At 33.0% G+C, this 13312-nt stretch overlaps 1 protein-coding gene across 1 annotated transcript in view; it reads left to right on the top strand.

Moving 5' to 3' along the window:
* The first annotated feature begins 1131 nt into the window (after positions 1-1131).
* The window catches only part of LOC139515087 (F-box DNA helicase 1-like), a 36446-nt gene continuing 24265 nt past the window's right edge, over positions 1132-13312 (top strand). The window contains exons 1-9 of the mRNA XM_071304650.1: positions 1132-1520; positions 3738-3847; positions 5547-5670; positions 6614-6807; positions 7215-7373; positions 7934-8031; positions 8829-8907; positions 11088-11177; positions 12838-13060. Of these exons, the coding sequence (XP_071160751.1) occupies positions 1323-1520; positions 3738-3847; positions 5547-5670; positions 6614-6807; positions 7215-7373; positions 7934-8031; positions 8829-8907; positions 11088-11177; positions 12838-13060 (1275 nt within the window). The 5' untranslated portion in view covers positions 1132-1322. The remainder of the gene's footprint in view (positions 1521-3737; positions 3848-5546; positions 5671-6613; positions 6808-7214; positions 7374-7933; positions 8032-8828; positions 8908-11087; positions 11178-12837; positions 13061-13312) is intronic.

Genomic DNA, 13312 nt, shown 5'->3' with positions numbered 1-13312 from the left:
CATGGTCTTAATCTTACATCGACTCCTCATTTTTTGCCCCTTTTAAAAAAATATAAAATTTAGATAGAAGCTTGAAGAGGCAAACATGATAAGCAAGACAAGATCTACAATTACAAGCCAATTAGAAAAAATAATCATACGAAATTATCAGCAATATGAAACCAACAAAACAGATATATTCAATCTAACAGACTGAGTGTATTTAGATTTTTTATTTGAGGGCCTATATTCAGTTCAAGTTGGTTCAAATCGCGATCCAAAATTAAGCTTTGTACCATTTAAAAAAATGAATAAATTGGTTTCTTTGATATACTTATTAATAATCTTACCATGTAAGTATTTAGATCAATTGTTTTTGGTCCCGGTCCACATTACTGGAGAACCCGAAGGGTCCAAAATTGAACTGTACGTACGCGTTTGATTTCATCAAATATGATTTCTATGCTGATTCCAACCCTCTATTTCGTTTTTGAATATTGGGTTAGAACAAGTAAGTGTCCAATTTCATACTATTTAAGAACTTAAATCTCATTCATTCTGTGTCAGAAGCTATATAGAATCATATTCAAAACAGTGTAGCTGTGGCCATTGATTGACGACCTTAATTTATCCCATTGACTGGGACAGATTAGGTGAACGTTTGTCTGTAACGACCGTTGGTCACTGTGAACTTGTTAAAGACACTTAAAATGTGGGGTCACAAAAGGTTCTCAACACCTAAATAAAGTAATTAGAAAAACTAATCAGGAATAACACGATGTTTTGATTTGTATCAATAATATAAATCAAAACAAAGTTATTCCTGAATAATTTTTCGAATTATTTTAATATTAAAGGCGTTAAGAACCTTTGGTGACCTACAGCTTAAATTCTATAATAAGTAAGTAGTGAGCAGTGGTCGTTACAGACAAACTTTCACATAATCTGCCCCAGTCAATGGGATAATTTAAGGTTGTCAATCAATGGCCACAGCTACACTGTTTTGAATATGATTCTATATGCTATATCAAATATTTCATCAGCACGTCATTGTTAAAAACTGAGCCTCGGACTACTAGTCTCAGTTAAAAATAAATATAGCATCATATAGTTTGAAATGTTGTCAAGTAATTTTACGTATAGAAAGATTGTTATGTTTGTATAATTCGAAATTCGTATCTAATTTAAATTAATCGTTAATTGGATTTCCCGTAATTTTTGATAATTTTCCGGAAACAAATGTGTACCCGGCATTGGACAGGTATATAGTTTATTTTTAGAGTGGACGTCGAACGTTTTGTTTTTTTCTGAGACTCTGTTATTTCTTAGGAGTACTGAGCACTATGAATGTATCTCCAAAACGCTCCAAAGTTGAAAATGGCTACACACATCCAGATATTGCAAATGGTAACCCCGTATATTTTGACAGACTTCCAGATGAATTACTTGAAATCATCTTTGCCCAGCTTCCAGTTGAATCCCTAAACAGCATATGCAACAGAGTTTGCACAAGGTTTAACAGAATTATTTCGTCAGAGAGGGTAAGAATATTTCTGGACACAACATCAACATGTTGAATTGACTTTCTGACTATAAAATTGAGAATGGAAATGCATGGGGAATGTGTCAAAGAGACAACCCGACCCAGTGGCGGAACCAGGGGGAGTGTTGCGAGGGTTGGAACCCCCTTATTTTGGACGATCAATCCATTTGAATGGGGACATATAGTTGGAACTCCCCCCACCCCCTTTGTTCTGGGTGGGGAACCCACTTTTTAAAATGGCTGGAATCGCCCCTGCGACCATAGAAAAAACAACAGCAGAAGGTCACCAACAGGTCTTCAATGTAGCGAGAAATTCCCTCACCCGGAGGCCTCTAGTTACCCTTAGTTGTACTATAGGCACTGCACAGTGAGCTAAGACAGAACTACAGAACGAAGAGACAAAGCTTCCTTTGAAATTAGCCTGATGATAGTAATATATAACAAAATAACATGGCTATCTTATCTGAATCTACTATAACACTGTATTTATGTAACAATGTAGTCTTTGATATTATGTCGGAATTTGGCATTGATTTGAACAGAGACCAATAATACAGTATTATATGTCTCTGATTTCATAAATTCAACAATATTAAAATGATTCTTCCAAATTCAGGTGACCTTGACCTCATTTTTTGTGCAGTATTAGTATTCACAATTATCTGATTATTTTAATCATTAATGTGTAAGTAAGGTCAACCTGCCAGTGGGAACAGTATATCTATCAATATACATGTATATGTTCCCGGGTCAACCTGAACATGGAAACCAATTAAATTTTATTACAGATCAACATTAAGTTTAAATGATACAGACTTATATATATATATATATTGTACTTAAGAATTGAATGCTCTTTTTTGTAAATTTATTGGGGTGTAAAAGCGTTGACTGAAGTACATTTTGTATAAAGCGCGGAAGCGCTTCATACTAAAAATGTGCGCACGGTCAACGCTTTTACAACCCTATAAAGTTACAAAAAAAGGCATTCAATACTTATAATTACATTTTTACCTATAGGATCATGAAAACACGCCTTTTATCAACTTTTTATTTCATTTATTTGTGCACTTTATTGTGGGACCTCGTGTCATCATGAATGAAAAGTTGCATTGTGTAATGCAATTGATTAAGGAATATCACGAGATTGCTAGTTAGCCAATCAGAATAACGTATTATAATGAAACATACATCTAATGTTATTATATGAAAATAAATCAGTCATGCAATAGCAAATGAACATATACAATTTTTCCCTTTTCCCTGTTATCATGTTTATATTTTTAAGAAGGGGGAGTTAAGTTCAAATCAAATCTTGTTTTTTTATGCCCCACCTACGATAGTAGAGGGGCATTATGTTTTCTGGTCTGTGGCTCCGTTCGTCCGTCTGTGGTTCCGTTCGTCCGTCCAGGTTAAAGTTTTTGGTCAAGGTAGTTTTTGATGAAGCTGAAGTCCAATCAACTTGAAACTTAGTACACTTGTTGCTTAGGAGATCATCTTTCTAATTTTTAGGCCAAATTAGACTTTTCACCCCAATTTCACGGTCCACTGAACATAGAAAATGAAAGTGGGAGTTTCAGGTTAAAGTTTTTGGTCAAGGTAGTTTTTGATGAAGCTGAAGTCCAATCAACTTGAAACTTAGTAGACTTGTTGCTTATGATATGATATTTCTAATTTTAATGCCAAATTAGATAATTACCCAATTTCACGGTCCATGGAACATGGAAAAGGATAGTGCGAGTGGGGCATTCGTGTACTTTGGACACATTCTTGTTTTGTATATAATATATATATATATAGTACTGAGGATTCATTACTGTTTATAATATATTAATTTTTTGTGCATTTAATTGGGGGAAATGTGAATTTTTACCAGGAGGAATAAGAAGAAATGGTATGAGTGTTATAAATGAGACAACTTTCTGACTTTGGACAGACACATAAAGAATTTGATGGAGTTGATGATGGAAGTTTTTAATGGCCTTGACTGGCTATCCAGCCTTCACACGGTTGACAGTCAGAGTTAACATATTTATAAGCTTTTAAATGTATTGAAAATTTAAAAAACATGAAAAAGGAACAGGATTAATACCAAAGACCCATTTATAAGTTTTGTAGTAACAGTTTTGTGAAATATATTTCTGAAATAAGTATAATAAAGTATTTATAATGCTACAAGAAATAAGTTTTAAATAACTTTGCTAACTGTTTTCAGTTTGTTCCCTGGAAGAAGAAGTATCACAAACTAAAGAGGATGTTGATAAACCCAGTGATATTTCTGAATGAGATGGGTAGCCCTGCTGATTACCTTGTCAAGCTTATCAGGTGAGGATGTTGATAATCCCAGTGATAATTCTGAATGAGATGGGTAGCCCTGCTGATTACCTTGTCAAGCTTATCAGGTGAGGATGTTGATAAACCCAGTGATATTTCTGAATGAGATGGGTAGCCCTGCTGATTACCTTGTCAAGCTTATCAGGTGAGGATGTTGATAAACCCAGTGATATTTCTGAATGAGATGGGTAGCCCTGCTGATTACCTTGTCAAGCTTATCAGGTGAGGATGTTGATAAACCCAGTGATATTTCTGAATGAGATGGGTAGCCCTGCTGATTACCTTGTCAAGCTTATCAGGTGAGGATGTTGATAAACCCAGTGATATTTCTGAATGAGATGGGTAGCCCTGCTGATTACCTTGTCAAGCTTATCAGGTGAGGATGTTGATAAACCCAGTGATATTTCTGAATGAGATGGGTAGCCCTGCTGATTACCTTGTCAAGCTTATCAGGTGAGGATGTTGATAAACCCAGTGATATTTCTGAATGAGATGGGTAGCCCTGCTGATTACCTTGTCAAGCTTATCAGGTGAGGATGTTGATAAACCCAGTGATATTTCTGAATGAGATGGGTAGCCCTGCTGATTACCTTGTCAAGCTTATCAGGTGAGGATGTTGATAAACCCAGTGATATTTCTGAATGAGATGGGTAGCCCTGCTGATTACCTTGTCAAGCTTATCAGGTGAGGATGTTGATAAACCCAGTGATATTTCTGAATGAGATGGGTAGCCCTGCTGATTACCTTGTCAAGCTTATCAGGTGAGGATGTTGATAAACCCAGTGATATTTCTGAATGAGATGGGTAGCCCTGCTGATTACCTTGTCAAGCTTATCAGGTGAGATTCTCTTTGTGTTGAAACAAAGTTTGGTTTTTGTAAATATTCATTTATATGTTCATGACATGACGTATATGTTAAGAAACTAAAACTGTCTGCATTTTAAAATAAAATAAAATTGAGAATGGAAATGGGGAATATGTCAAAGAGACAACAACCCGACCATAGAGCAAACAACAGGAGATACATACAAAAATAGTAGGTTATTAATTTGGTTGCATTCTTGAAGACTTTTAGACATACATTTATACATATGACTGAAATTAGGAGCATACTTGTACATTTCCCTGTTACAGGTTCTGCAAGCTCTTTAGCATTTTGGTCCAAAATTATGTCCCATAATTCCTAAAACATCAGTTAATCTTACCCAGTTTTGAGATGAAATCAATATTCAGAGATAATTCTTAAGGATGTTTACAGTGAGAAAGATATAATAACAAGAACAGTATCAAAATGACAGGGAAAAAAGGCAATAATGCATTCTGCAATAACACAGATCGTTACTGTTGGATGTATTACAGAATTCAGATTATTTTAATGCTCCATTTATGGTTTTCAGTCTGGTTTTTAGTCTGTGCGTCCATTCATTTGTCTATTTGTCTGTTCGTTCATCTATTTGTCTGTCTGTTCATTCATTCATTCCTCCATTTGTCCCTGTTTAGGTTAAAGTTTTTAGGTAGTTTCTGATGAAGTTAAAGTCCAATCAACTTGAAACTATGAAATGATCTTTCAATTTTAATGCCAAATTAGAAATGTGACCACAATTTCACAGTCCACTTAACAATTGTGTGAGTGGGGCATCCATGTACTATGGACGTATTCATGTTTAGATGTACCTTTTGTGTTTTGTAGATATATGAAGGAATTTAAGCCAATAACAGCAGGAAATATGATTCAGTGTTTAGAGAGGCACAAGAAATATAACTGGGCAAAAGCACTGATGCAAGAAAGAGTCACTGACTGTTTATTGAATGAGGTATGTGCATTTTTTAACACGATAAATTTTAATGTAATGAAATGGAGATTGGTATTCCCTCTTTCACAGGAATTCATCAAAAATGTTCATATAATCTGGACTAACTTAAAGGTTGCTTATCATGCTTACAGATAAACTTTATCAGGCAATGATATAGGGTTATTGCATGAATATTGGGGAATATTGTCCCGAGTAGAATTTTATATTGCACGAGCTTGCGAGTGCAATATATGTTCTACGAGGAACAATATTCCCCAATATTCATGCAATAACCCTTTTATTGTATAGCAATATAATATTTGAAAGTAAAAATTGGTTTAAACTAATATTTTGTCATTGATGATGTCATGAATTTTGAAGATTTATTGCACTAGTGCAATTATAGAATTTATTGCACGCTAACTTTTGGTTACTTTCTGTTGGAAATATTATATTACTATACAATAATATCCATTTTGCAATGAAAAATGAAAGCAATCTGTATCACTAGTACTTTTATTCTCAATAATTTAAAAATTTATCTTATAAGTCAACCATGATAACACATTTGTATGTCAATTCTTAATCAATATCAGTGTCACATGAAACTAACATAAATTAAAGACACATACAAGATTACATGTACTAATTAAAGTACTATTTTTGTTTACAGGAGCCCAACCCTTGGTGCTGTATCACTCTCCTTGTCATTATATCACAGACTGTGTATTACATACAGGAGATAATTCAGTGTCTACTGGTACCTACCTCACAGTGTACCTCTATCATGTACTAATTGGAGTACTATTTTTGTTTACAGGAGCCCAACCCTTGGTGCTGTATCACTGTCCTAGTCATTATATCACAGACTGTGTATGACATCCAGGAAATAATTCAGTGTTTACTGGTACCTACCTCTCAGTGTACCTCATGTACTTATTAAAGTACTAATTCTTTTTTTCAGGAGCCCAACCCTTGGTGCTGTATCACTGTCCTAGTCATTATATCACAGACTGTGTATGACATCCAGGAGATAATCCAGTGTCTACTGGTACCTACCTCACAGTGTACCTCTATAGAGCTATTAGAATGTCTCTACTGTATTGCTACATTCCTGTATGCATTCAAGACAGTGAAAAGTGATGAAGTTTGGAATGGGTTGGTTTTTAAATTTCTTTCATTCAATTATTGTAACACTTTTTTCTTTAAATTTTTGAAACAGTCATTTCCATTTCAACTTGAAAATTCATATTTGATTGTCATGAATGTAAGACTTTATTTTTTCACGGATTTTGTTTGGTTAAAATGCATCATGAATTAAAATGTTTAAGAAAATGCATTTTCCTTTAAAATTGTATGAAGGCATTTTTAAAACAATGGGATCAAGTTTCCAGGAAAGTTCAATTTCCCCCCACTATTAAACTAAACGTGTACCACAATTACACAAGTCCTAGTAGTCCTAGTAATTTATCATTTAAAATAAATTTTTGTATAGGAGAAAAAAGACAAATATCTTGTAATTTAGTTTAGATATACTGGTAATAGATAACATACTTATTTTACAGGCTTCATTATAGATTATTTTATGCCTTGTACTTGTATGAAAATTCACAGCCAGTCAGGCAGGGTGAATTGAACATTGAAAATTCATCTCCAGTAAGCATGGGAGAATTTGAAACTACAAACAACAATAAAGCTGTAGAAGAAACATTTGCAAGAAACAGGTACTATATGTTTAAATCATATTCTAGTAACTAATTGAAAGATAAACATGTGGACTGAGAATACAGCGATTCAGCTAGGCACTGATGAGTGGAGATATGCCTTGATTTCTCTCTAAATATCATGAATTTTTTAACCAGGTTTTCCAAAGGAAAAATACAGTTATTAATATGATGAATTATGGCATGGCAGGCTGGAATTACATTCAATAACTTACGAACCTTTCAAGAATGTTGTTACTAGATTTCAAGTTCAATATTGCTTTTCACTTTTATCATTCAAGTGAAATGGTCCTTGATAGATTGTTAAATGGCACACTTGATGTAATTTCCATGCAACAGAAATGCCTGTTATGGTTTTAGAAAAATTGGAAAATGGCACTTTCTGTTGTTTCCATGTAATATCTTATGAACGTTCAAAGATTCTCAAATGAATAAATATCTCTTTAGCAGATAAATTGATGATTTTGAAATAAGTCCAATGACCTCCAATTTGTCTTTACACATATAATTATCTTAATGTGCACATGTTATTCTTCTAATCACTTTTTTTCTTAATTTAGCATTCGAGACAAAAGTAAACAAATGACACATGAACAAACCAGAATTGTTAACTATGATGTACAACCAGGTGACATCATCAAGATTGTAGCTTTTGCAGGTAATAATGATATGCAAAAAAAAAAATGCAATCAAGTGAAAATTAAATTTGTCTTACTGGTACTTTAAAGTTGATTTTGATTCAATGGAAATTGATGTACATATGAATGAAAAGAATTATGCTATCTATTTGAACAATAACATAACATCAGTTATTTGATTTAACACATGTGTAGTAAAGTGCAATTTAGGTACAGTTTTTTGATTTGTTGGTCTACAAGTTTTTTATATGAAAAAGTGGGGACATTTGGAGAGAAAAAAAATCTTTCAAGACATAAAATATGTAAATAAAATATATAAATTTCACCTTACCAACAATATGTTTGTATTTTATTTTGTCATATAAATTGTAGTTCCAAATATTCTTGTTTAGCTATTTTAAACATAAAATTCATGCCATTGTCATACAATTTCCAAAAAGGGGGATATATTTTTTATTCCGACCGACATACCCAACTTTTTCATGTATAAAATCTGTAAACCAACAAATTAAAAAACCCTGGCCTTACAGATTGTTTGGAGGCCAGTTCAACCAACCTGTTTTCAATGATTCAGTATGCATTCAAAATTTGATTTGTGGAACTATATAGTAAATAAGGTAAGATCTGCTGAAATTAGAATGTCTGTCTGTTTCTTAAACAAACCTAGGTGAAAAAACTGTGTACCCTCACATTAAATTTGTGTATGTTAAATCTGGTGGTTTTGACAGCTATATGCATAGAAGTTTTTACCTTTGTTAAGTGTTTTAAGTTTTTAAGACCTCATGCTATTACATATAAACTATGATTGGTCTCACAGGTACTGGTAAAACTTCAACACTAGTCACATATACCAAGATGAGACCAAATATGAGATTTCTGATGGTCGTCTATAATAAGTAAGTCACTAATTGGTTAAGTACTAGTCTTAAACAAAGCAGAGAGGTAAAAAAAAAAATGAAAATGTGATGGGATAGATTTTTATTTAAGAAGTATAAGAAGATAAATAAAGAGCTGCTGAACCAACGCCTCTAAAGTTTTGTGCTGGTAGAGTTCCCTTAAGTGGATACCAGATGATATGCAGGGTTGTCAGATAAAAAAAATCAAATACCGCTACATTGAAGAAGGGTACAAAATATTAGGATATAAACAAAATATGTAGAACTGATGATAAGGACATAACTCTATTGTGTTTAAAGCTTGGCCTGGAGTTAGTAAAACTATTTGTAACAGTAAAAAAGGAAGAATGTAGGCCAAGCTTTACATAAAATACAGCTATCTTAATTATTATGCTCAATAAACAATACATAACTTCAGTGGAAAATCTCTTCAGTAAAAAGTCCATGATATGTTATTAACTTTGACAAAATTTGAAAATGAGAACAATTAATTCAGGATAGGTAAAAAGCCTTAAAAACAATTGATAATTAATAAGTTGGACATGGTTTAATAAGTTGTCACATCTAAACAGATTTGATTTGTCTCATTCTGTATTTGTTAGACAAAATTAGATCACAGTTGTTATTAAATAGATTTATATGAGTTTATAATTTATGATTGCATAGTTTAGGTCTGGATAGTTGAGAATACCATGAGTTTTATTACCTTTAATAAGTTTTTAGACACTGGACAAAGATACATACCCAGGGGCATAGCTAGAAAGAAACGATGTGGAAGCAACTACTGCCGAGCGGAGCGAGGTGAAAAAATTTTGGGACTCTATTATGCAGAAATTTTTTTTTTTCGGTTTTCGGTCATAGGACGGTTAAAAGAGGAGCTATATGTAGATAAAAATTTATGAATGTAAAACTATTAATAAATCTTCTGAATATAGTAATACATAAACAACAAATATTTGTTATACAGAATTTACTCAAAATTGTCCAAAATCTGCTCTTCGGGTCTGGGCAGAAACAAACTTCTCTATTACTTTGTGAACATTCACACTGAAATCCTGATGAACATGCAGTAATCATGGTAATGCTATGTAACTTTCGTTGTTCATTGTTGATCGTACATTTGTTTTCAATTATATACGTAGTACCGTGACTGATAGATCTCAGGGCCATCATGGCATGGTAGCACTCGCGAGATGTTATAAACCAGCGTACGTGTTTGGCATCGAGCGACCTCCCAATTGAATTCGTCAAAATTACATGCTAGGTCAGTTTCGTATGTTTCAGACGATATTGAGATTTGTTCGTTTGTGATATTTCCTACAACACGATGAAGCCGTGAGATACAGCACAAAGAAGCGATTTTCTGATAACTTGACGCGACTCCACTCTCCAGTTGCCTTATCATATGGTCTATGAACACAAAAAAATAATGAGGCTTTCCAATACTGTTTTGGCGTGGTTGCAGGGTGATTGGCTCCGGTAGTCTGTCACTGAACCACATAGCCTCGGCATATTTTCAACGATATCGAAGGGATCTGATAATTCTAATGCAGATTGGTACATCTCATTCCAAACTGATGTACTTTACACTGTAAAATGTGCCCCAAAACTACATATCTTAGAACAGACTGAGTATGACAAATTCAAAAGTAAAAATCTTGTAAAAGATACAAGTAACCTTCCGATTTTGTCATAATCTCCCAAAAAAAAAATTATTTTGAAACCAAATGTCGTTATCTAATGATATTTCATCACTTAAAAAAAGTGACAACATAGGTGTTTCCTTTAACATTCAATTTACAAATTTTTATTTTGCCATTTCTTTTTTTGCATGCCGAATCAATGTGCACGTGACGCAACTTCGGAGCTACGATCTTTTTCTGAATGAACAGCTTCATCAACACTTGTAACTAGGTTGTCAAACTAATATCCGGGATAGACGGAAAAGACACCAACAGTCTCCGATTCCGATTGACCAACTCATCTCTCTCTCTTCTGCTTTTTTTTTTTTTTTTTGTGAAAACGACGTGGATGCACGTGCTGTCGTGCCTCCCGGTAGCTACGCCACTGATACCATGTTAGCATTGCAAGCTTTGGAAGTGTCTAGTTAACCATTTGAACATGAAGAACTTCAAGAAGGCTCTATAATCAATGATGTCTAATGATTTGTAATTTTACAGGTCTGTAAGTGAGTATGCCAAGACACAGTTTCCTATCAATGTGGAGTGTAGAACAGGTCATTCATTGGCTTATGGTGTTAGTGGCATAAGGTACAATTAAGAATAGGGTTTAAAGTACTAAAATTGTATTCTTTTATTTCACTCCCGTGCCGCTTTGCTGGGGACATGGAAATAATGGCTGTCTGTCTGTCTGTCTGGTCTTGTTAACACTCTCATGAGTACAATTCTTGCCAGATTTTTATAAAACTTGTACTATTAATTAATATCAGCATTATCTCTGAATTGGCAGACAATCAACTTTTTTTTAAGAGTTTTTTCTCTTAGAAATAATAAATTTATGGACAATGGCCTAGTTCTTATCATTTGGCGTCCGTCGTCGTCGGTGTCCCTCGTCGTTAACTTTTACAAAAATCTTCTCTGAAACTAGTGGGCCAAATTTAACCAAACTTGGGGTATCTAGTTTAAAAAATGTGTCTGGTGACCCAGCCTACCAACCAAGATGGCCACCATGGCTAAAAATAGAACATACATAGGGGTAAAATGTAGATTTTGGCTATTAACTCTGAAACCAAAGCATGTAGCAAATTTGAAAAGTTGATAAATTCTTTATCAAGTTAATATATATCTGCCCTGAAATTTTATAGATGATTGGACAACTGGTTGTTGGGTTGCTGCCCTCAATTGGTAATTTTCAAAGAAATTTTGTCATTTTTGGTTATTATCTTGAATACTATTATAGATAGAAATAAACTGTAAATAGCAATAATGTTCAGCAAAGTAAGATCTACAAATAAGTCAACATGACCAAAATGGTCATTTGACCCCTTAAGGAGTTATTGCCCTTTATAGTAAATTTTAACAATTTTCATTTATTTAGTAAATTATTGTAAATTTTTAACAATTTTCATTTATTTAGTAAATTATTGTAAATTTTAACAATTTTCATTTATTTAGTAAATTATTGTAAATTTTTAACAATTTTCATTTATTTAGTAAATTATTGAAAATTTTAACAATTTTCATTTATTTAGTAAATTATTGTAAATTTTAGCAATTTTCATTTATTTAGTAAATTATTGTAAATTTTAACAATTTTCATTTATTTAGTAAATTATTGTAAATTTTTAACAATTTTCATTTATTTAGTAAATTATTGTAAATTTTAGCAATTTTCATTTATTTAGTAAATTATTGTAAATTTTTAACAATTTTCATTTATTTAGTAAATTATTGTAAATTTTTACAAAATATTTTCCTCTGTAACAAAAGGGCCAAGTTTATTATAGATAGAGAAAATTGTAAGTAGCAAGAATGTTCAGTAAAGTAAGATCTACCAACACATCACCATCACCAAAACACCATTTTGTCATGAATCCATCTGTGTCCTTTTTTTAATATGCACATAGACCAAGGTGAGCGACACTTAAATCAGTGTATACAAAATGGATTTTTTTTTTACTAGGATATAAATTTTAAATACAGGTTAAAATGCAGATACGTGTAAAATATACTTCATACTTCTTTCATTTTTACAATGGCATAATAACTACTATCTCTAAATATAGGCCTGCTTAGTTTTATTACAGCTTTTGCTGTAGGGGCTGTGCCTCTACATAGAAGTAAAAGTCTTTATACTATTTACAGTCGAAAGTTGTGTATGAGGATAATAGGATGTTTCACCAAAAAATACCATTGTTTGATAAAGTGTCTTGCTATAAGTAATTAAACTTATAAGCTATTTATTTTCCAGATATAAAAATGCTGGAAAATTGTATGACCTTAAAGTACATGCTGTTACCCAGGCTCTTCCAAAAAGAAGGGGATATAACCTATATACTAGAGCTAAGTTTGTCATGGATACTGTGAAAACATTTATAGCATCAGCTGATCCTTGTATTACAACAGCACATGTACCAAATGAAAGGATGGGTGACAATGGTCAGCTGACATATTTAGATTCAGACAAAAAAGAGGTAACTATAAAAGTACATGCTTAGTTCATTGTTTAATAGATATGAGTTTGAATCCCCTGTCACAACATGTTTGGTAGGACATATAATAAGTTGGCATACATCCTGGCTTGTTATGACTCTGAATTTTTAACTCGCATGGCCTACAATATGAAAAAAGAAGATGTAGTATGATTTCCAACGAGACAACTCCACAAGAGACCAAAATATCAAGGCTCTTTGCACCCATTGTCACAAAATTTAATAAAGAATTCT

This window comes from Mytilus edulis, chromosome 1 (assembly GCF_963676685.1).
Source record: "Mytilus edulis chromosome 1, xbMytEdul2.2, whole genome shotgun sequence".
In the NCBI taxonomy this organism is placed as follows: Eukaryota; Metazoa; Mollusca; class Bivalvia; order Mytilida; family Mytilidae; genus Mytilus; species Mytilus edulis.
The sequence above is the reverse complement of the archived record's forward strand: the minus strand, read 5'-3'. Positions and strand labels throughout refer to the sequence as shown.